The sequence below is a fragment of the Heptranchias perlo genome, chromosome 6 (assembly GCF_035084215.1).
Source record: "Heptranchias perlo isolate sHepPer1 chromosome 6, sHepPer1.hap1, whole genome shotgun sequence".
Taxonomy (NCBI): domain Eukaryota; kingdom Metazoa; phylum Chordata; class Chondrichthyes; order Hexanchiformes; family Hexanchidae; genus Heptranchias; species Heptranchias perlo.
In genome coordinates, this window is record NC_090330.1 from 45,861,401 (window position 1) to 45,885,312 (window position 23,912).

At 43.1% G+C, this 23,912-nt stretch overlaps 3 protein-coding genes across 5 annotated transcripts in view; 1 reads left to right on the top strand and 2 right to left on the bottom strand.

The window, feature by feature from the left end:
* Positions 1-994, top strand: part of LOC137322960 (TBC1 domain family member 8) — a 110,090-nt gene extending 109,096 nt beyond the window's left edge. For both annotated transcript variants that reach the window (XM_067986222.1, XM_067986223.1), the window contains exon 20: positions 418-994. In XM_067986222.1, the coding sequence (XP_067842323.1) occupies positions 418-846 (429 nt within the window). In that variant the 3' untranslated portion in view covers positions 847-994. The remainder of the gene's footprint in view (positions 1-417) is intronic.
* Positions 995-1,061: 67 nt separating this feature from the next.
* On the bottom strand, positions 1,062-17,030 carry rpl31 (ribosomal protein L31). Of its 2 annotated transcripts, none has more exons than XM_067986227.1 (5): positions 16,940-17,030; positions 16,393-16,499; positions 8,469-8,594; positions 2,466-2,578; positions 1,062-1,131 (listed from the first exon to the last, which is right to left on the bottom strand). In XM_067986227.1, exons 2-5 carry the CDS (start codon positions 16,497-16,499, stop codon positions 1,100-1,102), a joined length of 378 nt encoding a protein of 125 aa, XP_067842328.1. In that variant the 5' UTR covers positions 16,940-17,030; the 3' UTR covers positions 1,062-1,099. The 2 variants fall into 2 exon arrangements, with proteins under 2 accessions (XP_067842328.1, XP_067842329.1); XM_067986228.1 differs by having other exon boundaries at positions 17,011-17,029.
* Positions 17,031-18,973: 1,943 nt separating this feature from the next.
* Positions 18,974-23,912, bottom strand: part of LOC137322520 (neuronal PAS domain-containing protein 2-like) — a 112,748-nt gene continuing 107,809 nt past the window's right edge. Inside the window, exons 20-21 of the mRNA XM_067985447.1 lie at positions 20,880-21,063; positions 18,974-19,295 (exon numbers count right to left, since the gene is read on the bottom strand). Of these exons, the coding sequence (XP_067841548.1) occupies positions 19,146-19,295; positions 20,880-21,063 (334 nt within the window). The 3' untranslated portion in view covers positions 18,974-19,145. The remainder of the gene's footprint in view (positions 19,296-20,879; positions 21,064-23,912) is intronic.

The window sequence follows — 23,912 nt, forward strand, 5'->3', positions numbered from 1 at the left end:
TATTCAGTTCAGTTACTATTTCAAAGTAACATTCCTGCTTTTTCTGTTATCTTCAGAACCAAAGACTTGTGAACTAGAATTAACATTCTACACTTGTGGATAGAATGTGACAGGATGGAAAGTCAAAATTAAATTTGAACTCTTTCCTCTCCTCCCACATCCCCCCCCCACCCCCCCAAACTGGGCTGTTCCTGCTAGAAGTTTTATTCATGGTGGAATGCTATGATAGAAAATTGTGACATGAGTTGCAGAAGTTGCATGTTAGTGGTTTTTTTTAGAAAATTAGACTAGCTCTAATTTCCATCAATGGGAATAGGGACTACTTAGGTTATGCACTCTTGGTCTGTTGAGCTATATGGATTTGGTGGGATATTTTATGAAAAGTCTATTTCTGAAACTAAATCTAATCTCATGCAGAGAGAGTTCATCCAGTTTTGCAAGACATTATACAGTATGTTTCGAGAAGACCCGGAAGAGAACAATCTTTACCAAGCTATTGCTACAGTCACTACACTTCTACTTCAGATTGGGGAAGTAGGACAAAGAATCCGTAGTTCAGGCAGCATGTCTGAACTGCCCAGTACTAGTTCTGAAGAATCCAAGGTACTAACACCTACCGATGCAGCAGATGCTGTGTTTGGAGAAGTGGATGTAAGCCCGAAGAATAATCCACCAGCAGAGCCTGGAGAAGATGACTGGAATGTGTCTTTTGAACAAATTTTGGCTTCCCTGCTGACTGAGCAATGTCTGGTGAACTTTTTTGAGAAGTTGGTAACTATAAAAAGTAAACTCCTCCCTGCTAAAGCAAATCAATATCAACAGAGAATTAATCTGACAATCCACTAGCCTTTTGGATTTTTTTTGTGTGTTTCAGCGCTGGCAGTTGAAACCTTTTTTTCTGTAAACAAAAACCTGTACTGTCCTGAATGTGTTTGGGTGCAATGTCAAGTTTACAGATTGTTTGTGCACTTTTGAATAAATTCATTTTTGTATACTTTGCACGTAACTTCAATTTTATAGGTGCGGAAATTGTAAATACTTTAAACAAACTAAGCAGAGTGTTACTTTTTGCAGTTTATTTTAACAAAACATTTACATTTCAGTTTTCATCAACATTGACTGTCTGCAGACCTGTAAAACAAAATGTGTATAGTTCAGATAAACAGTTACATCAAGCTTTTCAATAAGTTACTATATGATTGTAGCTCATGTAATGGTGGTTAGGTCAACATTTTAGCTATTAAGACTGACTTAAACAAGTTCCCTGTAACACAACATTACTCCTGAACTGGAAACATTGCTAAAAAATTACTAAAGCATGAAATGCTTCAAGTTGTAGCCAAAGTACCATCCAATTTGCATTTGGTTGATGCATCTTATTTTGCCACTGTAGGATCTTAGTGTAATTTATATTAAAACATTATCTGTAAGCTAAACTTAGCTCTCTGGCTTAAATGCCACACAATAGCAGGACTAAGATGATCTGGATTTTAAAATGCAGGTCAAACATATATCTAAATTGTTGAGACCATGAAAATTTGTTTAACACTGCAGTGATCATCCACCACTTTATTACTAGGATAGCCCTATTCATTTAGGAGCATCAGGAGTTAAGTTCCTAGGGGCCAGCACTTTCTGGTCTAACCCCAGACTAGCAGGCCATTTGTTCCTTGTGAAGCCAATAAGTAAACCTTGGTTTGCACTGAGTGGCTGAGGGAAAACAGCTCAAGAGGTCACTGGTGCAAAGGGCATGTTCTAGCCTAGTAATAAGGACAGTCTTCAGTCACGTCACATGAAAAACAAACCAGGATCTTAATTTTTAACTGCCATTGTCTTTCTAAAATTAGTCCATCTGTCAGAAGATGGGAGAAGTACAAAAAACTACACTATCCAGTTCAACAACAGGACTTCGTTATGATCCCAGGTTGTTCTATCATAAGATCAGGAGGTTACTGCTCTATTCAAGAGTAGACATGAAATTTATAACAATTGGATTAAAGCAGTATCCCCATCCTTTAATGTTAAGATACCTTCTGAACTTTGTTTCTATGAATGACATGTGCAGCATTGAGCCAAGACTGTCAATGCAGCAGAGGTAACAAACAATCTCAACACTTTTTTTAATGGGGTTTGGGGGCCTTAAAGCACAAAATGCCACGATTGAATTTTATCACAACCTTTACTGAGTTTATTATTCTGATAAATGGCATATAATGTTTTCAAATTGCTTGATGGCACATGTATTCTCCTTGACAAAGCAACTCAAATCAAAACTCAGCTGTATTTTGCTGCTCCATTGTTAGCACATCTATAAATGACCCAGGGAAATAAAACACCACAACTTAATTGGAAGTGTGGTAATAGGATTAGCACAGAAGCTCTTCCGCACCTCAATTTGGGCCATAGGAAATTAAGCAGACACCTATACCCCTTCCCCATCTATTTCATTTGTAAACTCATCTCACCTTTGTAGGATGTGACAGGAACATAGGTTACCAACGTGTAGAGTTTGTTAGGAGAGTCCTCATCCTCATTGCGTTTTCTGGATAAACGCACGCGAATGCGATATGGAACATTCCTGGAAAAAGATGTTTCCATTACAAATTTACATAAATACTAGTATTCAACTGGTGTCTTGGCACATTTAAGATCCTGTAGTTGTGTAGTGAGTATTAGGTGTGGAAAGGGTAAGTAGAAATTTGAAAAAAGTAAGTTTTTAGATTACCAGCTAATGCAAGAGAGCCAAACAAATACCAATTTTAAATTAGCAGTAAACATATCATATCCTATAATGTAATTGGATTAGGTTTAGTTTGAGACACCAATTGCCAGTTTGTTTCATATCTCATTGATCTAAGCAGCGGTTTACAGTTCACATTCAAGTCAGAGCTAAAAGTGAAGTGCTGATTCCAGTACTAATTTGTATTTTCAAATTATGTAAGAATAGTTCTCTCAACACTACACAGTGCTCAAGTGTAGAAAAGCCACGCGAGTGCATTGCAATGAGGAAAGGGAGACAGTGAATAAACGGTAAGCATAAGTAAAGGGAATAGTGACGTCGGATACAAAGCGGGGAGAGGACAATCCGCAGGAAGTGAGTGAAGAATCCAGACAGAAGGACTGCAGTGACTTTTTAAAAACTCATTCATTGGGCGTCGCTGCCGAGGCTGGCATTTATTGCCCACCCCTAACTGCCCTCAAGGTGGTGGTGAGCTGCCTTCTTGAACCGCTACAGACTGTGTGATGAAGGTTCTCCCACAGTGCTGTTAGGTAGGGAGTTCCAGGATTTTGACCCAGCGACAACGAAGGAAAAGCAATATACTTCCAAGTCAGGATGGTGTGTGACTTGGAGGGGAACGTGCAGGTGGTATTATTCCCGTGTGCCTGCTGCCCTTGTCCTTCTAGGTGGTATAGGTCACGGGTTTGGGAGGTGCTGTCGAAGAAGCCTTGGTGAGTTGCTGCAGTGCATCCTGTGGATGGTACACACTGCAGCCACAGTACGCCGGTGGTGAAGGGAGTGAATGTTTAGGGTGGTGGATGGGGTGCCAATCAAGTGGGCTACTTTGTCCTGAATGGTGTCGAGCTTCTTCAGTGTTGTTGAAGCTGCACTCATCCATCACACTCGTGCCTCGTAGATGGTGGAAAGGCTTTAGGGAGTCAGGGGGTGAGTCGCTCGCCGCAGAATACCCAGCCTCTGACCTGCTCTTGTAGCCACAGCATTTATATGGCTGGTCCAGTTAAGTTTCCGGTCAATGATGACCCCCAGGATGTTGGTGGTGGGGGATTTGGCGATGGTAATGCCGTTGAATGTCAAGGGGAGGTGGTTAGACTCTCTCTTGTCGGAGATGGTCATTGCCTTGCACTTGTTTGGAATGAATGTTACTTGCCACTTATCAGCCCAAGCTTGGATGTTGTCCAGGTCTTGCTGCATGCGGGCACGGACTGCTTCATTATCTGAGGGGTTGCGAATGGAACTGAACACTGTGTGCAATCATCAGCGAACACCCCCATTTCTGACCTCATGATGGAGGGAAGGTCATTGATGAAGCAGCTGAAGATGGTTAGACCTCGGACACTGCCCTGAGGAACTGCTGCAGCAATGTCCTGGGGCTGAGATGATTGGCCTCCAACAACCACTACCATCTTCCTTTGTGCTAGGTACGACTCCAGCCGCTGGAGAACTTTCCCCCCCCGATTCCCATTGACTTCAATTTTACTAGGGCTCGTTGGTGCCACTCTCAGTCAAATGCTGCCCTGATGTCAAGGGCAGTCACTCTCACCTCAGGAATTCAGCTCTTTCGTCCACGTTTGGACCAAGACTGTAATGAGGTCTGGAGCCGAGTGGTCCTGGCGGAACTCAAACTGAGTATCGGTGAGCAGGTTATTGGTAAGTGACGCCTGTTAACGCTGTCGACGACATTGTCTGTCACTTTACTGATGATTGAGAGTTGACTGATGGGGTGGTAATTAGCCGGATTGGATTTGTCCCGCTTTTTGTGAACAGGACATACCTGGGCAATTTTCCACATTGCTGGGTAGATGCCAGTGTTGTAGCTGTACTAGAACTGTTTGGCTAGAGGTGCGGCTAGTTCTGGAGCACAAGTCTTCAGCATTACAGCCGGGATGTTGTCGGGGCTCGGGGCCCATAGCCTTTACTGCATCCAGTGCACTCAGCCGTTTCTTGATATCACGTGGAATGAATCGAATTGGCTGAAGACTGGCTTCTGTGATGGTGGGGATATTGGGAGGCGGCCGAGATGGATCGTCCACTTGGCACTTCTGGCTGAAGATGGTTGCAAACGCTTCAGCCTTGTCTTTTGCACTCACATGCTGAACTGCCATCATTGAGGATGGGGATGTTCACAGAGCCTACTTCTCCCGTTAGTTGTTTAATTGTCCACCACCATTCACGACTGGATGTGGCAGGACTGCAGAGCTTTGATCTGATCCGTTGGTTGTGGAATCGCTTAGCTCTGTCTATAGCATGTTGCTTCCACTGTTTAGCATACATGTAGTCCTGAGTTGTAGCATCACCAGGATGGCACCTCATTTTTCGGTACGCCTGGTGCTGCTCCTGGCATGCTCTTCTGCACTCCTCATTGAACCAGGGTTGATCCCGTGGCTTGTTGGTAATGGTAGAGTGAGGAATATGCCGGGCCATGAGGTTACAGATTGTGCTGGAATACAATTCTGCTGCTGCTGCTGATGGTCCACAGCACCTCAAGGATGCCCAGTTTTGAGCTGCTAGATCTGTTCTGAATCTAACCCATTTAGCACGGTGATAGTGCCACACAACACGTTGGATGGTGGCCTCAACGCGAAGACAGGACTTCGTCTCCACGAGGACTGTGCGGTGGTCACTCCCATCTGTCATGGACAGATGCATCTGCAACAGGTAGATTGGTGAGGACGAGGTCAAGTAGGTTTTTTCCTCGTGGTTCGCTCACCACCTGCTGCAGGCCCAGTCTGGCAGCTATGTTCTTCGAGACTCAGCCAGCTCAGTCAGTAGTGGTGCTACCGAGCTACTCTTGGTGATGGACAGTGAAGTCCCCCACCCAGAGTATATTCTGTGCCTTTGCTACCCTCAGTGCTTCCTCTAAGTGGTGCTCAACATGGAGGAGACTGATTCATCAGCTGAGGGAGGATGGTAGGTGGTAATCAGCAGGAGGTTTCCTTGCCCATGTTTGACCTGATGCCATGAGATTTCATGTGGTGAGGACTCCCAGGGCCACTCCCTCATGACTGTATATCACTGTACCGTCACCTCAGGTCGGTCTGAACTGCCGGTGGGACAGGACATACCCAGGGATAGTAATGGAAGAGTCTGGGATGTTGGCTGAAAGGTCTGATTCTGTGAGTATGGCTAGGTCAGGCTATTGCTTGACCAGTCTGTGGGACAGCTCTCCCAATTTTGGCACAAGTCCCCAGATGTTAGTGAGGAGGACTTTGCAGGGTCGAATGGGCTTGGTTTGCCTTTCGTGTCCAGCGCCTAGTGGTCCGTCCGGTTTTATTCTTATGACTTTCTGTAGCAATATTTTACAACTGAGTGGCTTGCTCGGCCATTTCAGAGGGCAATTAAGAATCAACCACATTGCTGTGGGTCTGGAGTCACATATAGTCCAGACCAGGTAAGGACGGCAGGTTTCCTTCCCTAAAGTACGTTAGTGAACGACAATCTGATAGTTTTTTTAATTCCAGATTTTATTTAATTAATTGAATTTAAATTCCCCACCTGCCGTGGTGGGATTTGAACTCATGACTCCGGATTATTAGTCCAGGCCTCTGGATTACTAGTCCAGTAACAAACACTATGCTACCATACCCAGGTGGTGTCGAGCTTCTTGAGTGCAGCTCCAACAACACTCATCTAGACAAATGGAGAGTATTCCATCACACACCTGACTTGTGCCTTGTAGATGTGGAACGGCTTTGGGGAGTCGGTGAGTCACTCGCCGCAGAATACCCAGCCTCTGACCTACTCTTGTAGCCACAAGTATTTATGTGGCTGGTCCAGTTAAGTTTCTGGTCAATGGTAACCCCCAGGATAAACGAGGGGCAAGAAATCTAGTCTTAGTGATTTCCTCCTTGCATGCACCACCAGCTTCTCTAAGGAAGGGTGCCACAAATAGAACTGAAGAGGACAGGGATGGGTGAGCATAAAAGCCACAGGAGTTTGCTGTGTTGATGTTGTGGAAGGCTGGTGTGTGGAAGTAGGGCATTTGAGAAATCAAGCTCTTGAGGTGAAGGTGGCACTGACTAAGGTTTCAGTAGCAGAGGGGGTAGGATGGGGTAAGGTGATCACTTGCTGAGGGGGAAGAAAATGGTTTTGGTAGTGCAGCAGATGGGGAAAGAAAGGACACTGATGTCATGCAAGATGCCACAGAGCTGCACTTTTTGATGACCTTGATGGCAACAACTTGGAGCTTGTCAGAAAACAGAGGATGGCCTCAGTTTTACCAATCTCCAATTAGAAGTAGTTTTAGTATTGGAGTCTTGAGGTCAGTCGTCAACCTATGGCATCAATGGAGGAGGCAGCAAGGTGGAGTGGAGTGTCAACTAATAGATAAAAGATATATCAAAAACTAAAATCAATCCACAAAGATTGACAGCAAGACCTTTTCTATAACCTAGAGTGACCTTCAAGCACATTCGTATCAGTCTGCAGTATTTACCAAATAAAATTCAGTTTTTCATGTAGCAACAGTTGTTGTGAACTACAAAAATGGAAGTCGAAGGCTTCTCCTAATAAAAAGTAACTCAGTTACACTACCACGATGAGTGTAGAACGGGATACGACTAGGGTGCTGGATTTGTTCAACTTGGAGTCTACGCCAACAAAATTACAGCACTGTAGGTTGTAGTATGTCCACACATTCAATGAATAACCAACCAACTGTGTGATGAATGTACATGTATACGCCTGGGTCCAATTAATGCCGCCTGGATGCAGAAGTGATAATTGGATTGAATTAAAAGAAGAAATCACCACAAAGGACCTGCAACCTGAGCTCTCAGGTCAGTGATCTAGTCAAAACCGGCAGAGTCGGGGGCACTTTTTAAAACACAAAAAAAGGTTGGTTATTGAGCTGCAAAGTTTCTGCCATGCTAGCTTTGAGAGGAATTACAATCTTTTGCCATGTAAATCTCCTTAAGAACATTGTTTCATAGCACAATAATTCAAAGCCAAAATTGTCAACAAAACTTATATTGCATGCTTTTTGTCTGATAAAAAGTGAAAACAGATCCGATCCGGGATGATCCCTTTGCACCAGACTTCCAGCCAAGGTAACTAACTAAAAGCTAAGAATTCACAGGTATTCTGGTATAGAACTGGCTATCTTAATGGCATCATATGGCCCAGAAACTATCTAATATCAGGTGAGCAAAAAGGGTGCATCCACACTTAATTGAAACAAGGTCTGATGTCTCGTGAACCTGACCCCCGGTAGTAGTTAGGGGCACAAAAAGAACCAGACGTTGTACTAAGGTACCAAAGGACAGAGATCTCCGTAACCCAGTACGGAGTCAAACCCAAATTTAGATGTAAACCTTGGAACAGAAAGAGAAAGAGAAGGGAATAACAGTTGGCCTAACAAGCAGAACCAGTTTTATGAAGAGCGTTAAGAATGTCTGAAAATATTTGATCTGATTTTCACCTTTGACAAAAGCACCAATACAAGCAGAAAATCAGCAACACTGAACATTTCTGAACATCCATCATGCTTTGCTCAGACGATAAATCAATCTTTCTTGACCTTCATTTGCCTGTGCAGCAGGAACAGGAAATATCAATAAAATAGTTTTCTCAAAGCCATGCTCTACAAAAGCTATTGGGACAGTTCGGAGATGCAAGTAAAATGACTGGTTTCGCACACAACAGATGTCCGACCCACCACTAAATAACAAATGAGCTTTCTCAAACTAAGGAATGTTGGCTTTTGAGAAATTATTTGCTGCCAGTCACATACCTTACACCTTTAGCCCAAACAGCCTTGTTCAGACGAGTATCAATGCGGACATCAGGAGTACCCATCTCCTTCACTGCAAATTTACGGATCTCCTTAATGGCACGAGGAGCACGTCTCTTAAAACCCCTTTAAAAAAAATTCCAAGTTACTATTTTGCCAATGAGTGCCCACAATGCTGAGCACGTTCTTGAAATGTTAAATCCTAATATACACATTGCAACCATTTATAGGTAGATTTCAAAAAAATTCCACCCCCAAAAGGAATTGTAGCCTACAATTCTGTACTTAAAAACAATCAATTCAGAGAAACCTCTTTGCTGCCCATCTTCTTTTGTGAAGGACTTGTGAAATAACTACTGTAATTCAAACACAATAGCAGGCAAAAGATTAGCAGACAAACCCATTCATTTTCAAAATATGAAATAAAATGAAGTCTCCTGATTGTTCATTTGGTAAACCAAGCATGTAGGCGAGACATAAACTGGAAGGTCCCAGGTTCAATTTTAGCTGATCTCAGTAGAGAAGCAATGGGGGCATTACAACTACTCCGCCTTGATCGCTTTCTGGTATCAACATGCAAACAGAACCCAGTTATGTTACAGCCTCCGGTCCCAATGTGTACTGACTGGTATTGTTAACAGCAGTAGTGGTCAAACAAACCCGATTTTAATGACTCGAACCGATCAAGTTTCGTATGAAGTTTATGGAGCAGAACAGCAGCAGAGAGCATGTTCTGATCAATATTTTATTAATTTTCTATTAGCACTTACATAAAGACAGTAGCTAAAACTCTTACCTATCCAGTCATAGCCAGAGAATATCTTGCAATGGCTTCAATTCCTGCTCCCGCACCATTATGTCTGGAGCCCCCAATGACCTATCCTTAGCCCCCTCCCATTTCTCATCTACATGCTGCCCCTTGGCCACATCACCCTAAAACACATCAGGTTCCACATTTATGCTGATGATATCCAGCTCTAACTCACCACAACCTCTCTCGACCCTTCTACTGTGTGTTGTCGGACTGCTTGTCCAACAACCAATCTCTTCACGAGCTGGAATTTCCTCCAATCATGTGCAACCTTGCGTCCTATTTGACACTGAGCCGAGCTTCTGACCACATATCTTCTTCTTCACCTAGACCCCCGTCTACTTCTACTTCAGCAATATCGCTTGTTTCTACCCTTGGTCCATCTGCTGCTGAAACCCTCATCCATCGTTTTGTTACCTCCAGGCTCAATTATTTTAATGCTCTCCTGGCTGGTTCCCACAAACTTATCCAAAACTCTACTGCCTGTCTCTAACTCACACCAAGTCCCGTTCACCCATCACCTCTATGCTCGCTGACCAACATTAGCTCCCGGTCCACCAACGACTCAATTTAAAAATTAAATACCCCTGTGGTCTAGCCTCCTCCAGTCCTACAACCCTCTGAGAACTAGTAGTAGTAGAGAAGTAGTACGTGTTTTTTATTTTAAACTGAAATTTAACTTAGTTTAATAACTTTAAAAGCTGCATGTCAGTGCTGCAAACAGTGGCAGTTAGTAGTTAACAATCAGCTGTAAGCAGGTTCCTGAGTGGGTGTTAATTATTGTGGCTGGAAGTTGACTAACCAATTGTAACTAGGGTGTGTCAAAGGTATATAGTACAAGGATCTTTGCTTGAGCACAGAGGTTGGGAAAGACAGACTGAACCTCTAACAGAGTGAGGACATTCAACTGGGAATTTGGTGGGTATGAGAATTAGGTGCAGATGGGGAAGGAGGTGCTAAGTGATTTAAACCAAAGAACTACAGACTAAGACTGAGCAGAGCATAGACGGAGCCACACACACAATCAAAACTAGGCAAGGAGGAGCGCCAAGGATAAGTCAGTAAATATTTAGTTCATTGGTTAGTGTCTCAGGTGGTTATTGGGGATAAAGGGAGCAAAGGCCCGAGAGCAGAAGGAGCAGGACCAACAACCAAGTGCAGAGCGGGCATATAAATCTGAGGTCAACTCAAACACAGGCAGAAGTTTGAAAGAGTGACATCAGAAGACAGCAGGTTGGTACTGGTTGGTGAGTAATACATTTTTTTGGGTCTCTAAGCCAGGGGAGTGGTTTAAACTAGGAACCTGTAATTTGCTAATACTTTATTAAATTAATAACAAACTAGATAAATTAGTTTAAAAAATAACTAAAAATAAACCAAGTGAATTAATTACATAAAAACTTTAAGTAAATAAATAAAACAAGACTAGATAGAGATGGAAGTGCGGGTGGTGTGCCATAACTGCAGCATGTGGGAGTTTGTGGAGAGCAACATGATCCCAAGCAACCACATCTGCAGTAAGCATCTGCAACTCGAGGAACTTTGGCAGAGTTGTTGAGATAGAATCAGAGGTGCAGACGTTGCGATGCAGCAGGGAGGGGAGAGCTACTTGGACACTTTGACCCAGGAGGCAGTCACATCCATAAGAGATAGGAGCAGGAGTAGGCCATTTGGCCCCCTTCAGCCTGCTCCGCCATTTAATGAGATCATGGCTCATCTGATTTTTACCTCATCTCCACTTTCCCGCCCTTTCCCCATATCCTTTGACTCCCTTGCTGATCAAAATTTTGTCTAACTCAGCCTTGAATCTATTCAAAGATTCAGCCTCCACAGCTTTTTGAGGTAAAAAATTCCAAAGATTCACAACCCTCTGGGAGAAGAAATTCCTTCTCATTTCTGTCTTAAACGGACAACCCCTTATTCTGAGACTATGCCCCCTAGTTTTAGATTCCCCCCATGAGGGGTAATATCCTCTCAGCATCTACTTTTTGTGTTTCATGTACAAGGACACCCAGATCCCTCTTTACCACAGCATTTTGTAGTATTTCTCCATTCAAATAATATTTTGCTTTTTTATTTTTCCTCCCAAAGTGGATGACTTCACATTTTCCCACATTATATTCCATCTGCCAAATTTTTGCCTATTCGCTTAACCTGTCAATATCCCTTTGCAGACACTGCGTCCTCATTGCAACTTGCTTTTCCACCTATCTTTGTATCAGCTGCAAATTTGGCCACAAGACACTCTGTTCCTTCATCCAAGTCATTGATATATATTGTAAATAGTTGAGGCCCCAGCACTGAGCCCTGCGGCACCCCACTAGTTACATTTGAAAATGACCCTTTCATCCCAACTCTTTGTTTTCTGTTAATTAGCCAATCCTCTATCCATGCCAGTATATTACCCCCAACACAACGAGCTCTTATCTTGTGCAGTAATCTTTTATGTGGCACCTTATCGAATGCCTTTTGGAAATCCAAATATACTGCATCCATTGTTTCGCCTTTATCCACCCTGCCCATTACTTCCTCAAATGAACTCTAATAAATTTGTCAGACATTATTTCCCCTTCATAAAATCACGTTGACTCGCCTTGATTGTATCATGAGTCTCCAAATGTCCTGCTACTATTTCCTTAATAATGGATTCTAGCATTTTCCCAATGACAGATGTTAGGCTAACTGGTCTATAGTTACTTGCTTTCTGTCTCACTCCCTTCTTGAATAAGGGTGTTACGTTTGCGGTCTTCCAATCCGCTGGGACCTTTCCAGAATCTAGTGAATTCTGGAAGATTACAACCAATGCATCCACTATCTTTGTAGCCACTTCCTTTAAGACCCTCAGATGCAAGCCATCAGGTCCTGGGGACTTGTCAGCCTTTAGACCCATTAGTTTACCTAGTACTTTTTTTCTAGTGATAGAGATTGTTTTTAGTTCCTCCCTCCCCTTTGCCCCTTGATTTTCTACTATTATTGGTATGTTATTAGTGTCTTCTACTGTGAAGACAGATACAAAACATCGGTTCAATTCCTCTGCCATTTCCTTGTTTTCCATTATTATTTCCCCAGTCTCATCCTCTAAAGGGACCAATGTTTACTTTAGCTACCCTTAGGTAGTGGTCAGGGACAGGAAGATGCAACTGCAAGTCAAGCCGCTAAGGGGACCCCAGATCAACATCCTAGGGGTCACCACTGACCAGAAACTGGACCAGCCACATAAATACTGTGGCTACAAGAGCAGGTCAGAGGCTGGATATTCTGCGGCGAATGACTCACCTCCTGACTCCCCAAAGCCTTTTCACCATCTAAAAAGCACAAGTCAGGAGTGTGATGGAATACTCTCCACTTGCCTGGATAAGTGCAGCTCCAACAACACTCAAGAAGCTCGACACCATCCAGGACAAAGCACCTCGCTTGATTGGTACCCCATCCACCACCCTAAACATTCACTTCCTTCACCACCAGCACACCCTGGCTGCAGTGTGTACCATCTACAGGATGCACTGCAGCAACTCGCCAAGGCTTCTTGGACAGCACCTCCCAAACCCGCGACCTCTACCACCTAGAAGGACAAGGGCAGCAGGCACATGGGAACACCACCACCTGCACGTTCCCCTCCAAGTCACACACCATCCCGACTTGGAAATATATCCTTCATCGTCGCTGGATCAAAATCCTGGAACTCCCTACTTAATAGCACTGTGGGAGAACAGTCACCACACAGACTGCAGCGGTTCATCACCACCTTCTCAAGAAGAATTAGGGATGGGCTATAAATGCTGGCCTTGCCAGTGTCGCCCACATCCCATGAACGAATGAAAAAAAATGCAGTGGTGGAGGAGCCTCAGTCTTTGCCTTTGTCCAACAGGTGCGAGGTACTTGCTACCTGTGTGGATGAGAACAAAGACTGCAGGGAGGATGGGCAAACTGACCACAGCACCGTGATACAGGAGGCCATTCAAATGGGGGGAGGGAAAAGGAATGCGGTAGCGTTAGGGGATAGATACTGTTTTCAGCAGCCATGACTGGGAGTCCCAAAGGCTGTATTGCCTGCCCAGTGCCAGGGTTATGGACATCTCCTCGCGGAGAAAAACTTGAAGCAGGAGGGGGAGGATCCACTTATCGTGGTCCACATAAGAATCAACGACATAGGCAGAACTAGGAATGAGGATCTGCTGAGAGAGTTTGAGGAGTTAGAGTCCAAATTAAAAAGCAGAACCTCAAAAGACAATAATCTCTGGATTACTACCTGAGCCACAGGGATAAACAGATTACACGGTTAAATGTGTGGCAGAGAGCTGTTCCGTTGGGAAGGGCGCCACTTAAACCGGGCTGGGACCATTGTCCTGGCGAATTGAATAGGGAGGTAGGTAGGGCTTTGAACTAATAAAGGGAGGTGTGAGGTGTTCGAGTAGGGATAAATTTATACGTCTAAAGAGAAAAGTCAAGGCTGTAAAGCAGAGTAGCGATTTGGGTAAAAATAGGCAGAGTATGTCAAGAAGGGACAAAGTTTAATAAAGGTAATAGGGCATTTGTGACTAAGGTCACATCAGGGAAAAAGAGTAAAAAGTTAAAATTAAGGTATTGTATCTGAATGCATGAAACATTTGTAACAAGTTAGATGAATTAATGGCACAAAGAGATAAATGGGTTTGATCTAGTAGCTATTACTGAGACGGGGTTGGGAACTAAATATTCCAGGGTTAGGGTATGTTAGCCTTTATTTGGAGTTGGAGTACAAGAGCAAGGAAGTCTTGCTGCAATTATATAGGGCGCTAGTGACCCTGTCACACCTGTATACAGTACTGTGTACAGTTTTGATCTCCTTACCTAAAGAATATACTTGCTTTAGGGGGTGCAACGAAGGTTCACTAGATTGATTCCTGGGATGAGAAGGTTGTCCTATGAGGAGAGATCAAGTAGAATGGACCTATGACCTCTGGAGTTTAGGAGAATGAGAGGTGATCTCATTGAAACGTATAAAATTCTTAGGGGGATTGACAGGGTAGATGCTGAGGGGCTGTTTCCCCTGGTTGGAGAGTCTAATACTAACAGTCACAGTCTCAAGATCATTTAGGACTGAGATGGGGAAAAATTTCTTCACTCAAGGGGTTGTGAATCTTTGAAGTTCTCTACCCCAGAGCGCTGTGGCTGCTCGGCCGTTAAGTATATTCAAGCCTAAGATCAATGGATATTTGGATACTAAGAGAATCAAGGGATATGGGGAGAGGGTGGGTAAGTGGAGTTGAGGCAGAAGATCGGCCATGATCTTATTGAATGGCGGACCAGGCTCGAGGGGCCGTATGACCAACTCCTGCTCCTACTTCTTATGTTCAACCCACCATTGCCAGCTGTGCCTTCAGCCATCGAAGCCCTAAGCTCTGGACTTTCTTCCTAAACCTCTCCACCTTTCTCTCTCCCTTTAAAGCGCTCCTTAAACTCTACTCTCCCCACATCCCTCGATTCCCTTAGAGTCCAAAAATCTATCGGTCTCAGTCTTGAATATACTGAGCAGCCACAGCCCTCTTGGGGTAAAGAATTCCAAAGATTCACAACCCTAAGTGAAGAAATTCCTCCAAATCTCAGTCCAAGATGTCCGACCCCTTATCCTGAGACCATGTCCCCTAGTTCTAGACTCTCCAGCCAGGGAGAACATCCTCTCAGCATCTACCCCATCAAGCCCTCTTAGAATCTTATGTTTCAATGAGATCACCTCTCATTCTTCTAAGCTCCAGAGTATAGGCCCAATCTACTCAATCATTCCTCATAGGACAACCCTCTCATCCCAGGAATCAATCTAGTGAACCTTCGCTGCACAGTCTCTAAGGCAAGTATATCCTTCTTTAGGTAAGGAGACGAAATCTGTGCAGTATTCCAAGAGTGGCCTCACCAAACCCCTGTACAATTGCAGCAAGACTTCCTTACTCCAACCCCCTTGCAATAAAGACCAACACACCATTTGCCTTCCTAATTGCTTGCTGTACCTGCATGTTAACTTTGTGTTTCGTGTACAACACCCAAATCCCTCTGAACACCAACATTTAATAGTTTCACATTTAAAAAATTTTGGTTTTCTATTTTTCATACCAGTGAATAACCTCACATTTCCCCACATCATACTCCACCTGCCACCTTCGTGCCCACTCATTTAACCTGTCGATATCCCTTTGCGTCCTCCTCAGAGCTTACTTTCCCACCCATCTTTGTATCATCAGCAAACTTGGATACATTACACTAGGTCATTTTATCTAAGTCATTAATATAAATTGGAAATAGCTGAGGTTCAAGCACCGATCCCTGCGGGACCCCACTAGTTACAACCTGCCAACCCAAGAATGACTTGTTTATTCCTACTGTTTTCTGTTTGTTAAGCAATCCTCAATCCATCCTAATATATTACCCCCAATCCCATGAGCCCTAATCTTGTGCAACAACCTCGTGTGGGACCTTATCAAATGCATTTTGAAAATCCAAATATACTACATCCACTGGTTCCCCCCCCCCATCTACCCTGCTAGTTACACCCTCAAAAACACTCAGATTTGTCAAACGCGATTTCCCGTCACCTGTCCTAATGTCTAATTCTTTGACTGTGTGTCAATTTTTGTCTGATTATATGGCTGTGAAGAGCCTTGGGACGTTTTGCTACATTAAATCTACTATATAAATGCTAGTTGTTGTAGTAGTTTGATTACATGTATACTGCAATTTATTGGAATTCCAAAGGAAACCAATGGTGTTTACAAAAGTGGCCAGTGTGTAGTGTTCAGAGACCCATAACTTCCCTGTACCAGTCTTCTATTTACAAATCTTCCTTCCACCCCTCCAAATCAAGGCCACAGTCCAGCTTTTAGGTCTAACTGGAGACCAGGCAACAAACAGGTAACACAAAAAAAGAGATCTTTGATGTCACTTAGATCTCTGGAGTTTGGGTCATTTACATCACTCATACTCCATCAGTACAAAACTGCCTTAAGTAACACGGAAGCCTGGACAATGCAGACCTCTTGAAAATAGGATGTCCTTATAGGAACTTCCAGGTAGGAAAAACATATTTTCAGCCAATTCATCCGGCTGGCCCCAGAACTCAAAACAAAAGTTCTCTTTACTTACACGCCATGGATACGCTTGTGCACATTTATTGTATATTCCCTCGTAACCACCTCATTGATGGCAGAACGGCCCTTCTTTTTCTCTCCACCCTTCTTAGCGGGAGCCATCTGTGAACATGGAAACAATTCGGACCCCGTTAAATCTGGTGAAATGGGCAGGTTCACTCAATGCACAGATTCGGCAACTGCGGAATAAACTCCTCTTAATACACAACCGGCCGGCGGTTACCCGTTCACCAAGCCCCAACCTCTCGCTCGGTGCTGACCCCGGACCAGGGTCCGTGCTCCGGGTGAGGCCCGAGTCACCGCAGAAACAGCGGGACATCCTTCCAACGAAACCGAGTCCGGGGCGGGGGTGATCTCTATCCGCTCCCCAGTAAAACAAACCACCGACGGCGGCCGCCCCGAACCGGCGCCAGCGAGGCCGACACTGGGCCCGGGCCCGTCTCAGACACTCATCAGAATTAAACCCTCCAACAGTCGGGGGGGAGGAAATGGGCGCGGGAGAAAGTTCCTCTCGCTGTACGGATCCGTTCCCCTGACATTACCCGGTCTGTGAGCGATAAACCGGCCGGATGATTTCGGATGGTCGCGGCCCCGCCGAGCGGCTCCTACTTACTCTGTGGGCAAAATGTCAGAAAGGAAGGAGCGAGGCATTGTGGGCCGACACTAAGGGGTTGGTCTGGGGAAACCACTTCCGGGGGCACCGGGCGACCCCCGTCACCATGGAGCGTGGGCCGCGCCGACCGGCCTCGGCAGCGATTTGTCCAGAGCGTCTCAGCGTCCCACTCGCCGCAGCAAGTGTTGGTCTGACGGCTGCTCAAACCCATCACCGTGCCTCAGAGTCCAAACGAAACGCTGACAGGCGGTGTTCCGTGTTTGCCCGTGTGGAGAACGCAATCTCTCCCCGGGAGTGCGCCCTCTTCCCCCTCCGCCCCAAGAGTGCGCGATCTCCCCCGTTTGTGTGTGTGGTGCTTTACTCTCCGGGCCTCCTGTCTCTGGGTCTGTTCCTCCTCCTCATCCATTCCAATAGCAAAGGGGTAGAGCTAGCAAAAAAAGCCTTTTTTATTTCTAGAATGGCAGTCTGCAGTAACAGGATGAGAATGGCTTCAATGGTTCCTGGAGCAGCAGATTTTCATATGCTACGGGTGTCTTTATCCCTGACAATCTGGTAATTTGAAGAGTGCCTCTGAACAGGTGCAATTGCAGGAAACTTGCATCTGTAACTTGGGGGTCAGGCTAGTATTATGAGAGTGATCGAGGAGATTTGGGTGTATTATACTTGCGAGCGCAACTCGCCCAAAATTCTGCAATCTTCTAGGCCGCGTCTTTGCTTTGGGTCTCTGGGCGCAAATACGTAGCAAATTCCAGGCCACTGTATTTGTGAAGAACATAGGCGTAAAGGTATACAACTAACACTGTGGGAGATATATCAACCATTTCTTCTATTTATTATAAAATAGTCACTCACGAAAGAAACAAATATGAAATGGGTTGATGCATTTTATACAAAATTAGACTAAAATCCACTTTTGTTCCAAAGAATCATTTATACAGAAATAACTCATATATTACAGTATCTGTATGATAGACAATTCCTTCCTCACTTTTTACTTAGAGATTTTTATGTAACAAACACAGCTTTAACAAAAGCATACAAATCAGAAAAAGTGCATGTCTCTGAAAATCATACATAACAAAGTAAACAGTTTTCTCTTAAATGTCCAGTGTTGTAGAACTGATCCTTTTCAATCAATGGTTGTTCTATTAAAGATAAAATGAAGAACATCCCATATGGCTGGAAATATTTGGCTAAAGTGTATGTCCTTGAGGGGGCCTAGTAGTACACCAGTTGTCAGAAATGTGCCAATTTTGCAACGTAACACAGGTAATTTTAAAAGATATGTTCTGTACATAACAGGAACAAGGTTACATTGCAAATATAAAAGCCGAATTTGTGCAAAAACACTAGTGTATCTTTCTCAGTTTCTTATAGTGCTTGAATCCTCTAGTGCGGTAGTTTGCAATCAGTTGATAACAGCAAATTTAGAAAGGACAAAAAGAATCACAGGCCAACTCGTTACATCTGTACATATAAGGGGTAATTTCCTGACTTTGTACTTTCGATGAGGAACTTTGGTAAGAATGCTTATTGAAAATCCTGGCACACACTGCCCATGACTTTCTAACCATTTAAATTAATGGCTGGAAAATCATGTGAAGAGCAGAATTTCTCAAATGCGCTGCTGCCAGGCAAGTCTTCTCCAGACACACAAAGTTGGAAAATTACTGCCATTATGTATAAAAAAGCAACCATTAAACTATTTATATCCAGACCATGCTAATGAGTTATATAACAAACTCAATAATCATTTTAAAACATTCATAATGTTGCTGGTGTTTCAATAAATTAACCAGCAGCAGACATAGCCTTCTCTTACTCAAATGATCACAATTTAAAAATGAGATGAGAACAGTCAAAAAAACATTATGTATATAACCGTTAATGCCAAATTGAATGAAGCTTTCAATGTGCCATTCTTTTTCTATTTCCAATGAACAGATATAATTAAAACGTTACAATAATATTTTCTGAAGCTTTATATTTTAATACAACATATTTGTACAATGCCATGAAAATAGTGAAAGTACAGCACATTAACTGCTAGTTTATTAAACCAAAAAGGTGAACATCACTTTTAAAAAAGTTTTTAAAGTCTAACTTTCTTTATCACTGAAAGGCTACTGGGAGAGTTAAATGTTTGATGATTCAGAGAGGCGCTGTGCATGTGGTCTTTGTTGAGGTTGTGGGTGGTATCCCATAGTGTCCTGTTGCTGTGGATAAGAAGGAGGGAGTAGGAGTGGTTCTGGCTGCTCACCATGCAAGGAACTAGATGTCTGTGCCTGCAAAAAAAAAATCAAAACAAATTCTTGAACAGATTATATTTACTGACTGCATAATTGACACATTTTGTAGTTTAAACAAAAATATATAACTAAAGTCTTGTGACTAGTGCATCCATCACACAGCAGAGTATCACACTTGAAAACGTCATACATGCAAGGTCCATCTCATCTGAAATATCACATTCATAAAACAATAAATCACAACTCAATCTTAAAAAAAGCATAAAAAAAGAGAAAGCAAGCTAGTATTTCCTAGATGAAGTCAATGGAAAGAAAAATCAGGCTGGGCGTATAATGGGCGGTCGTGTCGATATCATCCATTTTATGGCCCCCGCCGAAATTGAAAGTACCGCCCAAAGTTCCTTCAGCAACAGCAATCAGCCTGTAAATGATCTCAGGATGTGCCCGCTTAGACCACTTCCCCACTTTTTTGGCTTAAAAGGACAGGTCAAGTTAACAGCTCCGCCTTAGCATCAGACAGCTTTTTTCAAGTCAGGAAAGGCTATCCTGACACTCCCCTTGTTGTTCTATAATAGACATTGTACATTAAATGGCATAGAGTTCCTTTTGTTATAAAACAATGTGAGCAATAACTCAGGAGATCTGCTGGTTGTAGCACATTTATACTTAGATCAGGGGCAGATATCTAGGTCTGAGCATTCAGAAGCATCACTATCTGCAAATCTGCTCCACTTATACTAGAATTACTAGTCAGTTTCATGCAATCGTAGCTGCTTCCAGTCCACCTGTCATCTTCCTTTGGGCAATTTTAATAATATGTAGCATGAGCAATTGCTGAAAATAATCCACACTTTTCACTGCTGTTTTACCATGGTGCCAAGGGATGTTTAACTGAAAGTATATATGTTTAAAACATCACTCTCTGGAGACATGGAAGCCGTGAAAACTATTATAAATAAGCAATTTATATGTTCAAAAATGAAGACTGATTTTTTTTGTGCCTTGATCTGAAAAGTGACAAATAGAGCAAGACTTTTTTTGTTATGCATACAGTGAGCATAAAGCGCAATATGAAGAAAGAACTTGCAGTTATATACCATCTTATCATATCCTCAAGATGTCTCAATGTACTTCCCGACCAATGAAATACTTCTTGTAGTCAAATGTGGCAAGCAATTCGCACACAGTAAGTCCCACAAACAGAAAAAGAGATGGATATCAATAATGTCTTTTTGGCGGTGCTGACTGGGGGAGAATCTTTGGCCAGAACACCATGAGAACTCCCTGCTCTTCAAATAGTGCCACAGGATTTTTTACAACCATCTTAACAGGAGGATGGAGTCTTGGTTTAACATCTCGTTTGAAAGACATCGCCTCTGAGCAGTAGTGTACTGAAGTGTCAGTCTAAATCGTGAGCTCAAATTCTGGAATGGGGCTTGAACTCACAACCTCCGATTCAGAGGTGAGTAATAATACGTGTACGGAAAAAGAGACACAAAAACTTATCATGGACATACAGTAAGACATCAATATGAAAAAACTCCTCAAATGGTCATCAGACTTTTAAACCTAAACACATTTTGGTTGGTTATAGCTACAAGATTCTCATCAGGGACCTACCTGTAAGTAGTGCTGCTGCTGCTGTTGAAGTTGCATAGTTTGCTGAGACAGAGATGGCTGTGGTATAGAAAATCCTGGAGCTGTTATTATTTGACCCATAAGCACTGCATTGGAGATCATTGGTACACTATTTCTAACTGGCTGTGGTGCCAAATTTTGGAGCAATTGCTGTCCTTGTGAGTATCTGTGGAAAAACATTAAAAAAAACATAAATTCAAGTTTTTTATGTAATGAAATATTGTGTCAATACCAATATCATTAAAATTGCACAAATAACCCATGTTAGATACATATTTTATCTGCAGTTTTTAAGCTGCACAACTAAATTCCATTTGACTTCAATGGAAAAGAAAATCGGGTGACGTGTAAAACGGTCGGCTGATTCGCTGTCGCTGGTTTTTTGCCGGAGATAAAAGTTAAAACTAACTCCTTCCCCCCCAAGTTGTGTTGGGTAGCTCTATTAATTTAGAAAACAGCAGGAGCATGATTTTAGCATGGCGGCGGGAACTCAGCGGATGGGTAAACAGTCGTGTGGGAAACCCGGAAATAATTTTAGCGTGTCAGATTGAGCGATCGCAACTCAATTGAAGGCACTTAATTTTACTTCCGGGTTTCATGACTCCAAGTTGCGCAGCGGGCGAACTGCACACTCGCATGATGTGATGTGAACTCGACTATTTAAAGGGCCAATGCAAAAATCGATTTTGAAGGAGAAAGGAGGAACAAGCGAAATTGAAGGACACAGAGCAAAGGCAGTACTCAGGTGCACCGACGCATCCCTTGACGTTCTACTGCCTGGTGTGCAAAGCAGGAGGGAGATGCTGTACCCAGCTGACAGGAGAAAGAGACCTGCTTCTGCCATCAAGAAGATGTGGCTGGAGGTGGCAGAGCTAAAATTTTTCAACTACCTGAATTGGACCTTTAAATATCAGCTCGCCGGCTTTAAATGGTGGCGGGACTTACGGGTATCTGTTGTGCATTTCACCAGTCTGTCTATGTCCTCCTGAAGTCTGTTACTATCCTCCACATTGTTAACTACATTTCTGAGTTTCGTGTCATCTGCAAACTTTGAAATTATACCCTCTATACCCAAGTCCAGGTCATTAATATATATCAAAAAGAGCAGTGGTCCTAATACTGACCCCTGGGGAACACCACTGTATATTTCCCTCCAGTCTGAAAAACAACTGGTCACCACTACTCTCTGCTTTCTGTCCCCTAGCCAATTTTGTATCCACGCTGCAACTGTCCCTTTAATCCCATGGGGCTTTAATTTTGCTAACAAGTCTATTATGTGGTACTTTATCAAATGCCTTTTGAACGTCCATATACACACCAACCGCACTACCCTCATCAACCCTCTCCGTTACTTCATCAAAGAACTCAATCAAGTTAGTAAAACACAATTTTCCTTTAACAAATCCATACTTTTCCAAGTGCCAATTTATGTTGTCCCAAATTATTGTCTCTAAAAGTTTCCACACCACCGACGTTAGGTTGACTGGTCTGTAATTGCCGGATTTATTACTCTCCCCTTTTTGAACAGGGGTGTAACTTCTGCAATCCTCCAGTCCTCTGGCACCGTCCCCATATCTAAGGAGGATTGGAAGGTTGTGGCCAGAGTCTTCGCAATTTCCACCTTACTTCCCTCAGTAATCTAGGATGCATCCAATCTGGACCGAGTGACTTTTCTACTTTGAGTACTGCCAATCTTTTAAGTACCTCCTCTATTTATTTTTATCCTATCCAATATCGCTACTACCTCCTCCTTTACTGCTACAATGGCAGCATCCTCTTCTCTACTGAAGATGGATGCGAAGTATTCATTTAGTACCTCAGCTATGCCCTCTGCCTCCACAAGATGATCTCATTTTTTGTCCCTAAATCGGTCCCACACTTCCTTTGACTACCCTTTTAATATTTATATGTTTATAAAAAACTTTTGTGTTTCTTTTTATGTTAGCCGCTAATCATACTATCTCTTTGCCCCTCTAATTTCCTTTTTTAGATCTCCCCTGTACTTTCTGTATTCAGCCTGGTTCTCTACTGTATTATGGACTTTATATTTGTCATAAGCCTCCTTTTTCTGTTTCATTTTAATCTCTATATCTTTAGTCATCCAGGGAGCTCCAGCTTTGGATGTCCTTCCTTTCCCCCTTGTGGGAATGTGTCTACTCTGTACCCGAACCATCTCCTCCCTGAACGCCTCTCATTGTTCAATTACTGATTTGCTATCAATTTTTGATTCCAATCCACCAGGGCAAGATCCATTTTTAACTCACTGAAACTAGCCCTCCTTCAGTTAAGTATTTTCACATTTGATTGTTCCTTGTCCTTTTCCATAACTATTCTAAACCTAATGATATTATGATCACTGTTCCCCAAATGCTCCCCCACTGAAACTGCTCCCCCACTGAAACTGTTCCACCTGTCCCACTTCATTCCCCAGAGCTAGATTCAGCACAGCTTCCTTCCTCGTCGGGCTGGAAGCACAACGTTCCAGAAAGTTCTCTTGTACACATTTCAGGAATTCCTCCCCCTCTTTGCCCTTTACATTGTTATTGTCCCAGTCTATATTGGGATAATTGAAGTCCCCCATTATCACTACTCTATAATTCTTGCATTGTTCTGTAATTTGCCTGCAAATTTGCTCCTTTATCTCTTTCCCACTATTTGGTTGCCTGTAGTATACACTCAGAAGCATAATAGGTCCTCTATTGTTCCTTAATTTTAACCAAATAGATTCTGTCCTAGTCCCCTTAACTACATCATCCCTTTCCAGTGCTATAATAGTTTCTTTGATCAATACTGACACCCCTCCTTTCTTTCCTTCCATATCTTTCCTGAATACCTTGTAGCCAGGAATATTAAGTAGCCAATTCTCTCCTTCTTTGAGCCAGGTCTCTGTTATTGCCACTATATCATAGTCCCATGTGGCGACTTGAGCCTGCAGCTCACCAACCTTATTTACCATGCTACATGCATTTATGCATATGCACTCCAAACTCATCTTAGATTGCCTCATATTTGCCC

Bases quoted from the DNA above. Each gene is read 5' to 3' on its own strand.
- rpl31 (XM_067986227.1), bottom strand. From the start codon at position 16,499: ATGGCTCCCGCTAAGAAGGGTGGAGAGAAAAAGAAGGGCCGTTCTGCC. The intron at 8,595-16,392 runs GTAAGTAAAGAG...TTTTTTTTAAAG, and splicing joins CACAAGCGTATCCATGGCGT to GGGTTTTAAGAGACGTGCTC. The intron at 1,132-2,465 runs GTGAGATGAGTT...TTTGTTTTACAG, and splicing joins TCCTGTCACATCCTACAAAG to GTCTGCAGACAGTCAATGTT.